This window comes from Sceloporus occidentalis, unplaced genomic scaffold (genome assembly GCF_023333645.1).
Source record: "Sceloporus occidentalis isolate IW3139 unplaced genomic scaffold, rSceOcc1.0.p SCAF_1, whole genome shotgun sequence".
Classification (NCBI taxonomy): Eukaryota; Metazoa; Chordata; class Lepidosauria; order Squamata; family Phrynosomatidae; genus Sceloporus; species Sceloporus occidentalis.
Window position 1 is genome coordinate 274609540 of NW_028316981.1, and position 19691 is coordinate 274629230.

Here is a 19691-nt window from a genome sequence, read left to right on the forward strand (position 1 = left end):
AAAACCACTCTCAGAAAATGTTGATAATGGAGACCAAAAAAGGAGATACTACTACTACTGATGAAGAAACATGGGATCAATAGTCAATGAGACTCTCAGTCAAATCGAACTCAACAAAAAAATAGATAACATGGGTTAAAGCTCCTTCGCTGTTGTTATTAATACTCCTGATAGACTATCCCATATAAATAAAAAGTCTTTTAATATGTTGGAGATTTTTTTTCAGGGATGGTGACCTACTTTAGTGGTCTGATCCATTAATATACAATTTGGAGGACAAGAGCTTTGATGAAATCAGCATCATTATGCAACAGTCAATGTCTTCAGATCTCCTGATATTTATTTGTAAGAATGAACCCTTGTTGTGTAAAGACCTGGAGCTATATCACACTACATAACACTTTAACAGCATCCTACAGAATCCTGGGGCATGTACGTTGGGGAGGCACTAGAGCTCCCTGGTTGAGAATTCTAAGTACCCCTCCTTAAACTGCAGAATCTCAGGACCTTAGGTGTTGCCATGATAGTTCAAGTGGCGTACAGTCGCCCGTTCTAACTTGCAGATCTGGGATCTACGCCATTGAATATCTGCGGAGGGGCATCTTCCGCTATTTCCAATGGCAGCATGCCTATGAGGCTTGAATATATGCGAGCCTCCATTTTCACGGGGGGGGGGTGGAGTCTGGAACGGATCCCCGCAACAACGGAGGGCTAAATGTATTTCATTTTCATTTTTCATTTGGAGTATAGTGCTGTAACTGAACTGAAAGAGCCCCTAGTTATATTTTTGTGCCTAACAGTAAGGCAAGTAATTGTCCAGAACTGGAGACAGGGATAAACCTTTGAAGAAATAAAGTTTAGAACTTAGCCCTCATGAAGAAATTCCTATCTCAGGTTAAGGCTTTCAGAAATAAACAAAACTACACGCACATTTTTAAAGACATGGTTTTTAGTTATATCAGTCTTAATAATTATAGTATCCCCACCCCCACTCAGCCTCCCAGAAACACCTATGACACAATGTGTTGATATAACATTCAACTTCATATTTGTACTAACACAATAATGCTAGGAAAGGTGGAGGAAAGCAGAAAGAGAGGAAGGCCACATGCTAGATGGATGAACTCTATTAAGGAGGTCATGGATATGAATTTGCAGGACCTGAGCAGAGTAGTGGAGCATAGGGAGTCTTGGAGATGTCTCATCTACAGGTTCACCATGGATTGAGATTGACTTTAGGGTGGAAAACAACAACAATGAAACATCATTCTACTTATGCTGTGTAAAGGTGAAAAGGTCAATGTTTTCCCTTGACAAAATTTTCTAGTCATGCCTGAGTATAGGGGGCAGTGCTCATCTCCACTACTAAGCCAAAGGAGCCAATATTGTCAGAGATGGTCCTATGGTCATGTGGTCAGCAGAATTGCAAAGAATGCTGTAACCTTCCCACCAAAGTGGTACCTATTTATGAAATTACACTTTGCATACTTTCGAACTGCTAGGTTGGCAGAAGCTGGGACTAGTGACGGGAACTCACTATGTCACACAGCACTTGGGTCTCAACTTGCTGACCTGCCAGTCTTGCAATCTTCAGAGTCCGTGTCTTAACTGCTGAGCCAACATGGTACTTTTGTCTTTATAGAAGTGCTGTTATTCCTGTTGTGTTAAAACTGAAAAGATTAATTTTAAAAACTAATTACAAAAAAATAGTAAAAGCTGTTAAAAACATGTTTTTCCCATGCACCTTGCAAGTAGAAAGAAAAAATAAACCTGGAGTATTTTAAGGAATGGTTTATTATCACGTCTGTTTTTATAGGCAAGAACAATTTACAGTAATCACCTTTTCAAAAAGCCTGCTGTAAGTCCTTCAGATCTGCATCCATGCATGAGGAAGGTGAACTTGGTTGTATCCTGGACTTTGACTTTAGGTGACCATATACATCCTGTGGGTGTTAACTTGAGCATAACAGTTGAATACAGCAGGTTATATATACTCATTTCATAGCAGTACTGTGTTGTCCAGAAGGTTCTTTGTGTTATTCTTATTATGTGTCTTCAAGTTGACTCTAACTTATGGCAATCTTATCATAGGGTTTTCTTGTCCAGATGTACTCAGAGATTTGCTATTTCCTTCTAAGCCTGAGAGTAATTTGTGCAAGGTCATCCTGTGGATTTCCATGGCTAAGTCCGATTCAAGCCTGAAGTCCTAGTCCAACACTCATTGCACTGCACAACACTGGCTCGCCAGTTAATATTTATTTTCTATAGATTAGTTCAATTTTCAAGATCAAACATCCTTGAACTACAGATTCATTTTTCCTAGGAATTTCAGGGCACTGATGAAAGATGTAGATACTGGGAAACAACAACAACCCTCAGTATCTTGGGAGCACTAGGGGCACCTGCTGTCTCCTGTTTCAAGTTAGGTATTAATTATATGAGCCATGTAGCTACCCTTACACTGCAAATGATATAAAACTAGAGGAAGGACCTTGTGGCCTTCCAGATAATGGACACTAGACCTCATCTGCCCTTAGAAACCTGGGAACAATGGTGAGGCATGATAAGTGCAGTACTTCTAGATCAGTAAGTTCATAATATGTCATCCTCTATTATATTTTGGATGAGGACAAAATGAGATGACTACTTATAAAAAAGCTGACTGTGGAATAACCATAAAAGAGAGCAAGGTCCAGCAGAAGGCTTTTCAGATGCTGAAACTAGTGGCCTTAGGAGGGCTGAATGGAATTTCTGTAAGCTTTTTTCCCTTCATATGAGATGAGAACCTAAACTCTGTAAAGAGGATAGGTGTATCTTGAAAACAAGACACAATACAAGATTTGCAATAATTATGTTTTGATTAAATCATTTTTTTAAAAAAAAGTGGCTTGGTGTCTAAATTGCCTTGTTGTTCAGATTATTTTTGCCAAAACGTGCACCTGCACCCTTTTCCACATATACCCCAACACCATCCACACCTGAGGGAAGGGAATTTGGAAAGGCTTGAGACCGCAGAAGGAAGGGGAAGCAATAAAAGGCTGATTTTATTAAAATGAATTGTTCAAAGAAGGACAGCTATGTGAGAATTTTCTTGGTGCATTATGCTAGCAATTGCACTTTGCTAGGGTCATGCAGCAATGGCAAGGGAAGGGAGATGACAACTGATTTCTCCAATGCCTGCCATCTTTCATGCATGCTGTGGTTCTAATCTTTACTTTCCTACCACCAATGCCCAAACTGGTTTAATGCCACAAGAGTCCAGCTTTTGAATCCAAGCCAAAGTACTTCCTACCAGCAAAGATATGACTATGCTATAATTTACATTCCAATGGCCTTTCTGAATGCAGAATCTTGTGGTTCTGAGATATCATAAAAAACTCTACATTTATCAAAACTATCTCTGATGACGAGTAAATCTTCTACAGAATAGTCATCATGTTTTCCTGTCCAAATGGTCAGGGTATATCTGGAATAAAAATTATCAAAATTGTATATGTTTAGTTTTACACGTGTATACACACAAACAACTAAAGCAACATAAGGAAACAAAATACTAATATTTAAGATGGTTATCATTAAATAATGAAAACAGCTCATGCCATAGGAGACTGAAGAGCAAGCACCATCTAATTGGAAAAATTCATTGTTCACAATTTCCCTGATGAAGAACCATTGTAAATGAAATAGTTCAGAACATGATGCTCATATTTTTTTTAATTCTCTTGTTTAGGCCATTTCACCCAACTGATTTATCCCACTACTGTTATATTTTCACATGTTTACCCTTAAAAATGGAAGAGTTGAGAAGTCTCTTTCAGTTGTTTTTGACAATCTTTCCCATGAACAGTGGCACATGTCATACGAAGCCAGGAATGACAACCTGTGTTTCCTTCCCCAACCTCTTCCTGTTGCTCTTGTGAACTAGCTATGGAAATTCATTTCTGGCTTGGATTAAGCCAGAAGCCTTATGTTCATGTTCAAAGAATGCATGGGACCTTAAAATACAAGGTGGTTCAGAACTCCATCTCCAATTTCCCATGTTGAGCAGGACGGCCTGACGGGAAGATTCTACATGTATCTGATTAAGAATCTGGAACTTACTTCTGCATAAACAATGACTGCACTGTAAGCACCATCTGCATGTATTATTATGTATTTTAACTATATGTTTATAGTAGAAATGGGAAATGTCAGGGGTCTGAAGGGCTGGACAAGTTGCAAAAAGGTTTCTCCTAACCCCAAAATAGACCACAGAGCCAAAAACATAACAAAGCTACCCTTTCTATTTTAACAAAAAAAGTAGTTTGCTCTCTGATGAAAAAAAATATGCAAAAAAATGAGAGTTGGGAAGTTCCAAAACACCCTTTGCTTACTGCTGTTTTATAGCAAAATAGCCAATATATTAAATCAGCTCTCTGTTCATATAGCAATTTCCTTTGAAAGTAAACAAACATGATAAATTAAAATGACTTTTCCAAATGACAGTTTCATTATGTGTTGCAGAAAAAAGAAAATGTATTTAAAGAACTGAAGTGATACTGTACTAAAATAGGTAACTGATGTTAAACATACCTATTTGATTGCTGTAATAACCACTGCAATTCAGATATGGACTGGCGTACTAAAGCCGCTCTTACAGGAAATGTTATTGGCTGAGTAAGATCTGTACATATTGCTGCCATCTCCTGCACCATTGCTGAACTATAGCCTAGAAAGAGAACAAACAATACAGCATTCACAAAGCCTCAGCATCAGTGGAACATGTTGATATGTAACTTATAATAAAAAAATATACATCTTTACAAAAGACCAATATTTTATAAAGTACTACAGTAGGCTCACCAGATTTGCTGGGGGTAGGGCCACAGGACCCCAGCAAAAGCTGAAAAATTGCAAATATCATAAGCCCCCACTCCCCAAACATGCATGGTACAGATTCCTGTAACCAGCGCTAGCTGTCATTCACTTTCCCCTTTTGCCAGCAGGACATCTCATCCTGATCTTAAATTTATTCCTAGCCTATCAAACTTCTATACACACTCCTCCTCCTCCCTTTCCAACAGCACCAGCCCAAGTGACCATTGTTTGTATTATGGGAAGCATCAAAGCTGCTACATCTGGAAAGAACATATTTCAGGAGTTCTTTCAACATATAAACAAGACTAACTATGTAAAAGGAAACATAAAGGGAAAGGGATGTGAGAACACAGTACAATGTGTCCATCCAATGCCACAGTCAACCCTGGGGGCACTGCCACCTCCATTTCCTGGCCAGGTAGCATCTGGGCTAGCTGCAGTTATGCAGCCGGACAAAAGGGAATGAGATTACTTTCTTCCAGAGAGTTGCTGGAAAGCTAGAAAAGCAAACTCAATTCTTTTCTCCTGTCTGCAACTAGGTACTGCCTGATTGCTTTGCCTCCCTCCCCTTGCAACAAGTAAATGGATGTGGCAGTTCCCTAGACTGCTGCTGGGGGTGAAGGGAGGGTTGGACACTGCATAAAAACTAGTGAATAGCTCCTTGTAGAAGTTTAAAAAAAAAAAGATACATGACTGCACAACTCTGACCTATGTGAATGTCATCACCAGGACTTCAGCCAGCATGCATGATAGCAGCCTCACATTGCTTTGTATATATAAGAGTAGGCAGACGAATTGCATGGAACAGGAACAACTCAAGTAAGCAAATTTGAGTTAAGCGTTACCTGTGACTGCATTCAAATATGTATTGAATATTCTTACCTTGATTACATTTTAGACCTAACCATCCAGTTGTCCATCCTAATGATAATGTTACATCTGGAAAAAATGACGTCACTGTGTCTAGAAATCTCTTTGCATCTACCACTTGGTTACTTCCATTTGGTCCAGGGATAATGTCTGCATTGATCCAAACAGGCTGTCTGAGTTTCATGTCTCCAAGAAGCCGCAGTGATGGATTCACAGCCTCTAGGCTATAAACACAGGGCAATATATTTTAATATATTGGGGGTGGGGAGAATGCATTACATTTTATATTACCTACAATACTTGAGGTGTAGAGAACTTGTGCCCATCTAGATGTTGCTGGATTGCGGTATCTCTCACCACTGACAAAGACAGGTGGCAGTTGGATCCAACATCATCTGGAGGGCCAGAAAGTTCCCAATACTTGCCATACATGCTAGGACCAGATTAGATAATGCATGAGTGTGTTATGTGCCTTCAAGTTGTTTCCAACTTATGGTAACCCTAAATGCTAAAGCAAAGCTAATATGGGAGTTTTCTTTGCAAGTTTTATTCAGAAGAGGATTGTCATTGAGGATGAGAGCATGTGACTTGTCCAAGGTCACCCAGTGGGTTTCATGGCCGAGTGGGAATTGAACCCTGGTCTCCAGAGACATACGGTAGTCCAGAGGCGTAGTCCAACACTCGAACCTCTATGCCATACAATGCTGACATATATGTTAAATTTTAAAAATCAAATGCTGTCCAAAAGTACAGTGTTTAAACTCTTTTTAAATATCTGATACAGCTGCATCTTTTGATTGTAAGATTATATATTCTAGCTGGCGTCCCTACTTTACTGTTGTACTCCTTAATTACCATAGTTAATCACACCTACAGTTTTAATATTGTCAGTGACTCTGTGTACTGCAACTGCAATAGGACTATATGGTATACATTATCTTAATAAAAACTATGCTGTCTGGTTCTGACCCTGGCTGTATGTCTAAGGCTTAGCTAAATAATGATGCTATCTGTAGAAACATAATACAGGGTGTAAACTAGAGACACCAGGTCTGTGTTTCCAAAGTAACACAGGATTAGACGTGTTACTGAAGTAACACTGGATAGCAATAACAACAGCAAACAGCAATAGCAATAGCGCTTACATTTCTGTATCACTTTATAGTGCTAAGCACTCTCTAAGCATTTTACAATGTGTTAGCCAATTACCCCCAACAAGCGGGGTACTCATTTTACCAACCTATGAATGGATGGAAGGCTGAGTCAACCTAGAGCCCTGCAGAATCAAACTCACAACATTTTGGCTGCAGTAACAGCATTTAACCACTGTGACACCTGGATGTAGGCCAGAGGAACATAGGCCCATCAGATCATCACCTGTTTACTGTTTTGCTACTCATTCTTCTACTCCTCCTTCCACTCATTCCACCACTTATCTCACCATTATTTCAGTTCCCTTTTTAGTTACTATTATTCAGTTATACAATAAAATTCAGATTTCATTTACTTGGCTAGATATGAGTTGACTGTCTGGAGAGACATATAGGTTTAGTCTCCCTTATCTAGAATTGGGAAATATTAAACACTGGGGAGGAGGATCCTTTTCTCAAGGGTGGCTGAAGTAGTTACACCTTCGCTTTCCGATGGTTCGACATACACAAAATTTGTTTCATGCACAAAATGATTAAAAATATTGTTTTAAATTACCTTCAGGCTATGTGTATAAGGTGCATATGAAACATAAATTAATTTTAAATGTAGATTGTTTTAATACACGTGTCTTGTTTGTTCTTTTAAACTGATGTATATTTTAACTGATGTATATTTTAACTGATGACCATTTTGCCCCTGTCTCTGTACGCACTTCTTCCTCTAAGACTAGGCCTCAGCCCTGGCTTACTCCAATTGTTAAGTTTCTCCAGTCTTGCTCTAGAGTGGCCGAATGTCTTTGGAGAAAGTCCAAACAGTGGGCTGATTTTATCCATTACAAATTTGTTCTTTCTTCCTTCTCACGCACCCTGTCTATGGCAAAACAGAATTATGTATTACAAATCACTGATCTCCGCCAATGAGAGGTGCCCTCAACGTTTGTTCTCCACCTTCAACTCTTTGCTTAAACCTCCCTCTCCTCCTGTCTCTTCATCATTCTCTCCTAATGACTTTGCTAATTATTTCATCTCAAAGATTACCACTATTCGCTCTGAGATAGTCCCTCCCGATTCTTCTTCTGCTCATAATCTTCTATCACCCTCACCTAAAAAAAATTCTGTGTTTCCTCCTGCTTCTTTGGATGAACTCTCTACACTTCTGAACTCTTCCAAACCTGCAACTTGTTCTCTCGACCCAATTCCTACTCGTCTTCTAATCTCTATAGCTCCTTCTTTTCTGCCCTCGCTTCTCCATATCTTCAATCTCTCTCTCTCTACAGGCTCCTTCCCCTTGGACTTCAAACATGCTCTCATTTCCCCTATTCTGAAAAAACCTTCTCTTGACCCCTCCTCTTTGTCTAGCTATCGTCCGATTTCTCTTCTTCCCTTTCTTTCTAAGGTTTTGGAACGGGTTGTTTATTCTCACTGTCTTGAGTTCCTTGAAGCCAACTCTATTCTTGATCCTTTTCAGTCTGGTTTCCGCCCAAGGCATTCTACAGAGACAGCTCTCACTAAGATCTCCAATGATCTTTTACAGGCCAAGGCTAATGGCCTTTACTCTGTTCTCATCCTTCTTGATTTGTCTGCAGCCTTTGACACCACTGATCACTGTTTTCTAGTTGATATACTTTCTGACCTTGAGTTCTCAGACTCTGTTCTCGACTGGTTTAGATCTTATTTGTCAGACAGATCTTTTGCAGTAGTCACAGGCGGTCAGACTTCTTCTCCTGTTCTCTTATCTGTTGAAGTTCCCCAGGGCTCTGTTCTGGGTCCCCTTCTGTTTTCTTTCTACACACTGTCCTTAAGTAAACTCGTTAGCTCTTTTGGTTTTTCCTACCATCTGTATGCTGATGACACCCAGTTGTATCTTTCTGCCCCTGACCTTTCTCCAAGGCTTGAACAGCAAGTTTCGTCTTGTCTCACAGCTGTCTCGCAGTGGATGCGCCATCGGCGTTTGAAGCCCAACATGTCCAAGACGGAGCTTCTTGTCTTTCCTCCTAAGTCCACCCTTCAACACTCCTTTTCTGTCTCTGTGGACAACATTTCTATTCAACCAGTCCAGCAAGCCCACAGTCTTGGTTTTATCTTTGATTCTTCTCTGTCGTGTATCCCTCAGATCCAGACCATAGTCAAGGCTTGTAGATTCTTTTTGTACAATATTGCCAAAATCCGACCATATCTCTCCGCCTCCACTGCCAAGATCCTGGTCCATGCCCTAGTGGTCTCACGACTTGATTACTGTAATGTCCTCCTGGCTGGGCTTCCTCTTTCTCACCTCCGTCCTTTAATTTCTGTTCAGCATTCAGCTGCACGCATTATCACATCCGCCCACCGCTCTGACCACATCTCTCCTGTGTTGGCATCCCTTCACTGGCTCCCCCTCCCTTTCCGCATTCAGTACAAGCTCCTGCTGTCAACGTTTAAAGCCCTTCATGGGCTGGCCCCTCCTTACTAATCAGACCTTCTTTCTCCTCACCCTCCCACCAGGGCCCTCCATTCTTGTACTCAAGGTCTGCTGTCCCAGCCCAGGATTTCCCCTGCCCCATCCCGGATTCCCCCCTTTTCACTCGCTGCCCCTCACTCCTGGAACCTTCTTCCCCCGCGAGCATGAGCCATCACTTCTTTAACCAGCTTCAAAACAGAGTTGAAGACCATCCTGTTCCGAGAAGCGTTCCCAGGCATTGCATAATTGTCACTTGCTATTTGATGTTCTTTTGTTGCCTGTTTTAGTGAATCATTTCCTGTACTGTTATGTATTTTATATGTATTATCCTACTAGAGAGGCAGGCTAGCTCCAACAGGCCTCCCTGGAAGATGATTAACCATCCATTAAGATCCCAAGCCCTTCCTCCAGTCCATCTCCCATGATCCAGGCCTCGGAGGTATAGAAGAACTGCTGGCCCTCATCCCCTTCCCCACCACCACTCCCTTCTCCTTCTGTGTTGTGTCTTTCTAGATTGTAAGCCCGAGGGCAGGGAACCGTCCAATTAAAAAGATCGTATGTACAGCACTGTGTAACTTTACAGCGCTTTATAAATAAAGGTTAATAATAATAATGTTGTGTTCTTAGCTGATGTATATCTGTTGTTGTTCCCCATGGGGAGAGGTGGGTAAGATATAAGCATCAGCATCAGCATCATCATCACCACCACCACCACCACCACTTTCATTCTGTGTTCCTGTTAATCTTTAGGAAGGGACTTGCCTACTAAGTTCCACAACAATTAACTAAGGAGTACAAAATGTAAAGGATTCTTGTAGATCTTTGAGGCTAACTAAGGGGCAGTACAGACCTCCCCGAAAGACCGGACTGGAGTTTCCCATTTTAACAGTGGAAGGACGCTGCAGCTGCCAAACCAAGTGGCATTCCTCTGCAGTAAAAAAAAGCTCGGTTCTTTTTGTGGCGCGTTGCGTATATCACGAGTATGTTATTTACGCCCATGTGGACAGGATGCCTCCATGATGCCACCGCCCATACAGATTAGGTTTCTGGAGCGTGTGGTTGCCACGCGCTCTGGTACCCTAGTTTTGCCAGGGCACACCACTTTTGGCCAGTGTGTCTCGGGCCTGAGAGAAAGAAGTTGGTAGCATAAGCTTTCATAGACTTAAGTCTATTTCATCAGGATGACATTAACAGTTAATGCCACTTCATGAACTACATCTATGAGATGGTAAGGAAGAAAGAGTGAGCTGGCTGAGCACACTGGGATGAACTGCCACATTTGACCTAATGGACTATCCTCTAATAGGGCAATGTATTTCATTTCCCAATAGGAGAAAGTGTCATATATTTGTAATATCCAAAAAGGACGGTCTCCTGGCGCCCAGCTTTGGTCTGTGGGAACGCCTCCAGACTGCGGGACTTCCCCGCGGACCAAAAAGAACTGGCAAAAAGCAATGATGCCGTGATGTGCCAACGCTAGGCGTCCATTGTGTAATGATGGCGGTGCCCATCTGTACAGGGCGCCGCCATTTTGACGCCCTTGTCACATGCGAGGGGTGAGGGGTGTCTAGAAGCACCGCCCTTTGCACATGATGAAGGCGCCCTATTGCGCCCGTTCGGACCTGGCCAATGTTATAACACTGTCAAAGATAGTCTTGTAGGACAGTACTCAAAGTGCAATCCTAAACACATTTACTCATATGTTAAATCCTACCAAATTCTGTTCAGATTTATTTCCTTGTGTTCAGGATTGCAGTTTTAGGACAGAATTTAGTTGATGCATAATGCTACTGGTTGCACTTTTTCAGGTCTACACAGCAGTGGCAAGGGAAGGCAGACAAAATCTGTTGGCTCAAATCATCCACTTTCTCCAGTGCCTTAGTTCCTTTATGGGCTGGCCACAGTGGCTGCATCCTCTTCCCTCCTTCAACCACCGCATACAGCAGCACAGTTGTGCTGATCTATTGCACAAACAAATTTCTACCCTTTATTTTACATATTAATAACATATAAGATTTTCTTTGATACCTTTTAAAATCAAGCTTGATGCCTTTGTCAGTGGTTTTAATTTCATTTAGCCATTCCTTTAGTGTGTTATCACTACTTGTTTCTGGTGGATGAGCCATAATTGGTTCTCCGTCCCCTTCACAAAGAAGGACATCTGCTTCTATCATGTGGGCAGTACCTGTGCATAAACACAAGAGCAGGAAAAATGTAAGTGCTATGATATAAAAAACCAATCAGGATCAAAGTTACTGCTTTCTACTGTTAATACAACAATAGAATTAGTTTAATCCAGGGAAGGGAGAGCACAAAGTATCCGACAGAAGGAACTACAGTCTTTCAAAGTTTCCACTTTACAAAACAGGATTATTACTCTTCACTTAGACTAGGGTGAGAATCAAGTGGTCCTTCACACTATGAAATTCATACTGTGGAAACCGGGTTATTTCAGCACCGTTCACACTGTGCACCGAACGCACTCGGCATAGTGGGGGGGGGGGGGGGGGCATAAGAAAGCAACTTTACCTGGTGCATTCAGCACCGGGAGCGATTCACATTTTTGTAGTGCAAATGTGGTACCAAATCAATTCGGATCGCTGGGATCCATTCCTGACCATGACACACTGCCATGTTAATCCAAAAGTGGCGCCAGTGTGAATGCTGAACCAGGTTGCAGAGATTTGATCGCTCTAAACATAGTGTGGACATCGATTCAGTATTACATCACTACACAGATCCACATCTCCTCGGTACAAAAAAGTGAGTGTGAATGACCCCAAATGTAGTTGTTCTGCAACTCCCAGCATTCTTCATCACTGGCTATTTTGGTCAGGGTTTCTGTGAACTGAAGTCCATTAATATCTGGAAGACCACATGATTTGCACCGATCATTTTGACAAACTTTGTCATCCCACTACCCACTACCTCAACAATGTTAAATGCTGGAAGGAAAATGATGAATTCCACTTTTAAAACATGTATATTGAAAGCTTTATTTAAAAAGCACCAGGTGAGAATTAAATTCACAAGTAAGCAGCAAACCGAAAGGAAATCTCATTTTATTCTTTTTGTTTACTCTTTAAATCAGTTACTTAATGATTTTTTCACTTGGTAGTGCTTTTAAAAGCACATATAATTTGCAGTAGTATGAAAAAAGATCTTGTAATATCTTTGAGACTAAGAGAAAGAATTTGGTAGCATAAGCTTTCATAGACTTAATGGAAAGTCTACTTCATCAGACTGATGCAGTGAAGTGTCTAGGAACAACCCTTTATAGCTATGAATGAGCAGGTTGTATGTGTGAATAACAATAGAAATGCAAAATTTGTGGCTATGGTTATGAGGTGATAAGTTCAATTTTAATTATGGCTGTTGGGGAACCAAGAACACTGAACTTGTCACCTTGTCACCATACCCACAAGTTTTGCATTTCTATTGCTATTCAGCCTTCCAATTGCCTGTTGACATATGGAGACTCGTCAATTTAATTGGTTTTTTTTTAGCCCAAGGAATACACAGAGAGGTTTTTCTCAGTTCCTTCCTTTGATATAGCTTATGGCACTAGAGATTCATTGGCAGTCTCCCATCCAAGTACTAACCAGGGCTAACCCTGCTTAGCTTCCAAGATCAGACAGGACATGGTACTTTTAGGTTAAAGTATTTATGCCTCATTGACACATACAGCCTGCTCATTCATAGCTATAAAAGTCTATTCTTAGGCAGTTCACCATCAATCAGATAAAGTACACTTAAGTCTAAGAAAGCTAATGCTACCAACTTATTTCTCGCAGTTAGTCTCCCTTTGCATACTGATCCAGAAAAACGGGGCTATGTCTTCAAACAATTTGCTCCACTTTGTCACATATGTTGTTGTTTTCATCTGTGATAAGCATTCCTCCCCTGCACAGAAATAATAGTCCTTTAAAAAAAGTATATCCTGAAATTGGGTGATTCTCCTATTTCTCCAATAACTTCCTGCACTCCATCCCACCCTGTTTAGGGGTGGGGGGACCTTCTGAAGAGACTTGAGATGGTCTAGGTTAGTGCAAAGGGACCTTAGAAGATGGGAAACTTTCTTTCTACAAACTTCATTCCATACAGTGACCTCAAGTCATTCTTTCATAGTCCTTGTTTATGATTATGAGTATAGTGACTGAGCTATTCCTCATTCTAATAGCATAACAATTTTTTGTCTTTTTTAAAAAGAAGACTGAGTAGAGAAAGTTAAAGTTACTGGAACTCAAAACAAGGAAGATGGTTACTATTAATATTTTACTAATAGATTAATAACCACAGCGCATATCTTCAGGAATCCATATGGCTTTCATTCTAATTCCAGAGTCTTTACCAAATGATAGAAGAGATCCAGTCAGAATATTTATGCCTGAATGAAAAGGTTTGGCCAAGACTTTTGCATCCTAAGGGAAAGATGGTTCCTTCCTAATAATTTGGCATACAAAAGCCAAATGAACTGTAGTTAATTTTACCTTCAAATACATTTTCCAGTAGATACTTACTTTGTATTGCTTCTGTCATTTGTAACTTACTGTTTGCTCTGTGATACCAGATGATTTCAGCCCCATCTCTTGTTTTAATTTGCTTGGTGGTTAGAAAATAATCCAATATATTTTCACCCCAAGACCCTGTGTTTGGAACAGTAGAGTAAATAAATTTTCATATAAGAGAACTTCCAATAGTTTATTAAACTACCTTTATACTAATGTTGTAAAATATGATAGAAAGAGATTGTAATAAAAAGGAGTAGTATTAAGAACAGGGTAATATCATGGAGATAAATTAAAAGTATAACTTCTGACCAAAGTAATGGTTCCTGTAGAACCAGATATAATTAATAGTCTGTAACTGAAAAATTCTAACAGTCAGTAAAGCTATGATGTTGTTAACCTGTACCTGGACTGTACCACTTCTGACTGTAGCATAATGCTCCTTCATAGGAAAATAATTATCTCTACAAACAGAAAACTAGATATTGGGGAGAATGGTTCTAGCCTATCCTTTCCCCTGACATGCTGTTGTTGTTTTTTCTATGCGTAGGGACATCTTCCCCATGCAGGAGCATTCAAGCATGTGATCCCTCACACTCAGCAGGAAGTGACAGAATGCAGATATTGCGAGCACTACACCTTAACTTCTTTATTCTTAATCTAAAGTATTCTATTTACCTAGAATATTTTTGATTTAATAAAAACATGAGAAGACCTTGCTGGATCAGACCAAAGGCTTATCTAGCCCAGCAATCTGTTTCCACAGTGGCAATCCAGATCTCACTGAAAAGCCCACAAGTAGAACACAAGGATACTAGCACCCTCAGTCATGCTTACTAGCATCTGATAATCAGAAACAAACTACATCCAATACTTGAAGTAATATATAATTATGTATCATGAGTAGTAGCCACTGACAGAATTATCTTCCATGATGATGTTTATATCCAGTGGCTAGAATCTAGCTAATGCACTGCATTATGCTCTGCACTTTTTCATGGATAGCACAGCCATGGGAACGAAAGAAAGACAAAATCCGCCAGCCTCGAGCAACTTTATTTTTCTAACATTTTATTTCCTTCACAGCTGCTGCATCTGTGGCTGTTTTCCTCCTGTGACACAACCCATGCCAGTGTAGTTCCAACAGAAAAGTAACAGTAAATATTTGTTCCGGGGTAAAAGCATCCAGGAAGATTGTTACTCAAGTTATCAATTCCCACTGAAAAGCACACTTTGCAATTTATGCACAGGTCTAAGTAAAATAGAATAATGTGGAAAATCTTGTCACATAATGACTGAATTTACAGTTAGTTCCTACATATTAAAATGAGTGATGTGTACACTTCTTGCCTCCTGTGGAGCAGACAGACATTACTCGTTTTTCAAAACCAAAACCAAATATTTGGAGGAGATACAACAAGCACCATATCTCTCTGGGCCTTTTCAACAGATTTTAGTGACATAACTGCAGCTGTGCTGCTGTTACTTTTGTTTTTTTACAAGGGATTAGGATGTGTCTGCTGAGAGATGCACTTCTGTTGCAAGGATATTACTTCTTTTCCAGGACATACACTGCAATTTCTTGTTATAGGAAAATTTGATTTGCCTCCCAGATATGACATCTAGGGTGATTATGAATATTGTGTTAAATGTGGTTTTACAAATGCCAGAGGCATCTACTGAATGGTACATGTGACAGCACTGATGACAAATGAATTATCTTCTCAATTCCTGTCATTATATTTTTATGAAAGCTCTTCACAGTTGTTTTAAATGATTTAGAGTCACTGTTTTCCTTGGCTGTATAACTCAGCACCAAAGTGGTCTTGTGAAGCTGGTGTTTTCTGGTGGTTGTTTATTAAGGTTTGTGGAACAGGTTTCATTATATGTATATTTTATTGTTGTAAGCCACTTAAGAGTTTATTGGGGGGGAGCAAGTTCTAAGGTTTTAAAATAGATAAACAACCTTTTGTTTATTTTTTTAAAGGCACAGAAGTGTAGAGCTTGGTATGTAAAGACACTGGACCTGTAAGATAATAAATAGGATAAACATATCTCAGATATATAAACATAAGTGTACAGCATTTATGTTGTGTGAGTTCTTCATAAAAATGTCTTAACATTTTGGAATTTCTTTTTCAATTCTCAAATGGATGGTTTGAGTTTTCTTCTATTATGAGGGAAAAATCAATCACTATATATAAATTAATATCTGTTAAAAATATTTGCACTTTGGATATACACAATCCAAGAGGGAGTGTCCCCTATACCATTCCCATTATACACAATTCAGAGTGACCAGATATCCTCCTTTTCCAGGACACACCCTACATTTCAACCTTCTGTCCAGGAGGAATTTCAAAATGTCCTCCATTTTGAGCATGACTCTAGGAAGCACTTACTGTTTTTAGCTTTTATTTGCTCTACATTTTTCTTTAATGTCCTACATTTTGCAGTGTCTCGTCTTCCCTTGTAGTTATGACATCTGGTCACCCTGACTATTCAGCTAGCTCTGACTGAGCATGAAAGAGTTTTCAGTCAAAGTAACCTTTCAGATCTTAGTGCTCATGAATCTGGTATTCTAAATCTTTGATTAGAAAAGGGAGCTGTAGAATTAAAAAGTGCTCCATTCCATTCACTGCATTAAATTGTTTATTTGCTATGTGTCTTCAAGTCAACTCTCATTTATGGCAACATTATTCTAAGGTTTCCTTGGCAGTTTATTCTGTGAGATCTGCTACTGCTTTCCTCTAAAGCTGAGTATGTGTGACTTGCCCAAACTCGCCCAGTGAGTCTCCATGGCTGAATGGGGATTCAAAACCTTTCTACTGTAACAGTTATGACCAAATCCTAGGGAATTCTAGGATTTGTAGTTTGTTGAGGCAGTAGTGCTCTCTGACTGAGAATCTAAATTTCCTCCCTTAAACTGCAAATCCTAGGATTTTATAGGATGGAGTCAGTGAGGTTAAAGTGGATTCACAGTGCTATATTTGAATGTGAAGGGGTCTCTGGTCTCCAAGACCACCACTCAAACAACTACAACCATAGGTTCTTAGTATTAAATACATATTTATTTATTATGTATCACTTATGAGCCCCACTATGTACCTGGCATATTTACCAATGTGCCTCTCAGGGTTATGGGACACTCCACAGGGACTCAGTGGAAGATCTTGAGTCCCAGGCAGGCTTGTGTGGGAGGACATCTTTCAGATATCATGGCCCCAAACTGTTAAGAGCAGGGGTGCTGCCCATAGCATGCCCCACAGGCCCCTGAACCCTTCCATCACCAAAAGCAGGGACATAGCCAAGGGGGGGGGGATCTTGGGGTCCGGACCCCCCCTCCATTAGAAAAATGAATGGTGTGTGCTGCTGTGCCGCCGCACCCAAGACCCATTATAATGGTGGCACTTAGTCTGGACCCCCCCTTCCTAAAATCCTGGCTACATCCCTGCCAAAAGATTCCCCCCCTCACATTTTTTAAAGATAGTTTTCAGCACAATTTGAGGACATTCCCCCCCCCAGATCATTGAAAGTGTGAAGATATTAAAAAAATACCCACTTGATTGTCTTCACAACCACCCCAGAAAGCTATACCCCCCCTCTGAATACCTCCCTCCGAATACCTGTTCTGCAGTCCTTCTCAAAATGGGACACCCACAGTTGCTAATCTTTGGTTTAGGGCCTTGTAGGCCTAATCAGCCACTCCCCCCCCCAAGTTATTTTTCTTTTCACTCACAAAACAATCAAAGGAGTTTATCACACAAAGGGCATTGGGAGTTTATCCCATGAATATCCCAGAAAAATCACGTAATTACGCATCATGGTTTTACATGACGTGACACAAAACCCGCCATTAAAGCGGTCACAAAGAAGCATTAATGCACATCTTTTTATTTTCGGGATTTCAGCAACAATGCATTGCCGTTATCACTTTACTTGCGCAACTGCGTGTGATAAATAATTCGTGCTATTCACCATTTCCGCTTCATTTCTGGAATGCTTTGAATACACTTTAATCACTCTTTAATGCCGAAATCAGCCCCAGTGTGATAAACTCCTAAGGAAGATTTTCAGTACTGCAACCTGTCTAAATGAGGATTAAAAACAAGACAGATCCAGTTAAGACACCATGCCTGCTTGCCTAATTTTTAATTCCACTACCTTGTGTTTTAATAGATGAAAGTGGCTATGTTTCATGTTTGTTGTATCATTGCTTAGTTAATTCTAATGGCCCAGAAAGAGGGAAGTACCCAGTGAGATGTGTGTATCTCTCAGGAGGGACACACAATGAGGACACTGTGCCCACAACCCATAAGAATTCCACCCAACCAACAAAATTTTCAGTCCACACATTTCTAGTGTTGCAGTAACCTAAAACAGTTGAGCATGTAGAATATACAGTTTGAGCAGCCAAAGGAAAGGGGCTGGAGACATTGGTCCAAAACACACTGCAGAAATACGTAATCCATCTTGAGACTGATGTGCAACTGCCCTGGCTCAGTGCTAGGGAATCCTGGGAATTGTAGTTTGTTGTGCATCAGAGCCCTCAGACAGAGAAGGCTAAATGTCTCACAAAATGACAGTTCCCAAGATCCCCCAGCATTGAGCCATTATTATTATTATTATTATTATTATTATTCTATTTTCTTATATTCTGCCTTTCTCCCAATATAGGGACTCTTCTTATTATTATTTGAAGCCCTTCCTTGCCTCTCTTGCCAATATGAGGTGGCATTATTATTATTGTTGTTGTTATTATTATATTTCCTTATATCCTGCCTTTCTCCCAATATAAGGACTCTATCATCATCATCATCATGGCTGCCTGCCTTGTCAGTGTGAGGGAATTTGAGGGAGGGTTCTTCTCTAAGGAATCCCAAAACGCAGCAGCGAACGAGGCAGGAAGGCGGGCTTTGCCCCTTCAAGCCCTCTTCTTCCACTGAGCGGCTGGGCGCCATTTCCTTACCTCGCTCTCCTCGTTCTTCCATGTCAAAACACAGACCTCTTTATTAACCGCCCTGGATCAGTGCTGGGGAATCCTGGGAACTGTAGTTTATTGTGGCACCAGGGCTCTCTCTGACAGAGAAGGCTAAACGTCTCACGAACACTACAGTTCCCAGGATTCCCTAGCATTGAGCCAGGGCAGTTAAAGCGGTTTCAAACTGGGTTATTCCTGCAGCGTTATTTGAGGTAAAAAGGGGTACTTTGGGGCGCCTCAGGGGCATCACAGATTCCTGCTCATCTCTCTCTCCACACAGCTTCCAAAAAACCCAAAACGAATGCAAGATTTTCAGTGGAACGAGGCGAATGAATATAAAGTTATTAAAACAATTTTAAAGGTCGGGTCGCATCTGAAACAAAACAAATCTAGGGTCCTCTTTAGAGCCAGGAGTGGATTGAGTGCTGGAGACCAGGGTTTGCATCTCCATTCAGCCATGTAACCCACTGGGTGACCTTGGGCGAGTCACACTCTCTCAGCCTCAGGGGAAGGGAATGGCAGTAAACCTCCTCTGAACTAATCGCCTTAGGGTCGCCATAAGTCGGAAAGGACTTGAAGGCAGAGCATAGGCTGCTACTGCCATGCAATGGGCTTTGGGATGTAGGAGCTGGACGGTGGAGAAAGCTGATATGAAGAAAATAAGGATGTTGTTGCAGAGATCCTGTAGCCCCTTTGAGACTCACTGGAAGAAAAAAGTTGATAGTATGCACCTACTTCCTCAGATGCATTTGGTGGCGTGAAAGCCAGGGACAGACATATAGATGCCATTGGGGCGTGTGTGTTTGTCCCTGGCTTCCACTCCACCAAATGCATCTGAGGAAGTCATCAACTGGAAGAAAGAAGTTGGCAGCATGAACTTTCCT

At 40.7% G+C, this 19691-nt stretch overlaps 1 protein-coding gene across 9 annotated transcripts; it reads right to left on the bottom strand.

Moving 5' to 3' along the window:
* Positions 1-1578: 1578 nt before the first annotated feature.
* On the bottom strand, positions 1579-19161 carry FAM151B (family with sequence similarity 151 member B). Of its 9 annotated transcripts, none has more exons than XR_016277562.1 (7): positions 16948-17094; positions 13839-13964; positions 11347-11503; positions 5740-5951; positions 4573-4708; positions 1841-3466; positions 1599-1670 (listed from the first exon to the last, which is right to left on the bottom strand). XR_016277562.1 is itself a non-coding variant. In XM_089493857.1 (6 exons), the coding sequence occupies exons 1-6, from the start codon at positions 17030-17032 to the stop codon at positions 1637-1639; spliced, it is 750 nt and encodes a 249-aa protein (XP_089349983.1). In that variant the 5' UTR covers positions 17033-17094; the 3' UTR covers positions 1579-1636. The 9 variants fall into 9 exon arrangements, 7 of the variants coding, with proteins under 7 accessions (XP_089349983.1, XP_089349982.1, XP_089349987.1 ...); XR_016277568.1 differs by having other exon boundaries at positions 1621-1656; XM_089493857.1 differs by lacking the exon at positions 1841-3466 and having other exon boundaries at positions 1579-1670.
* Positions 19162-19691: the final 530 nt, after the last annotated feature.

What these genes read in the sequence shown, in the direction of transcription:
- FAM151B (XM_089493850.1), bottom strand. Translation starts at nt 17,032, where the DNA reads ATGTCCTCCCACACAAGCCTGCCTGGGACTCAAGATCTTCCACTGAGT. An exon ending in TAACCCTGAGAGGCACATTG is followed by an intron (nt 13,965 to 16,947) that starts GTAAATATGCCA and finishes TTCCAAACACAG; the next exon opens with GGTCTTGGGGTGAAAATATA. An exon ending in TTATTACAGCAATCAAATAG is followed by an intron (nt 3,467 to 4,572) that starts GTATGTTTAACA and finishes TTTTTATTCCAG; the next exon opens with ATATACCCTGACCATTTGGA.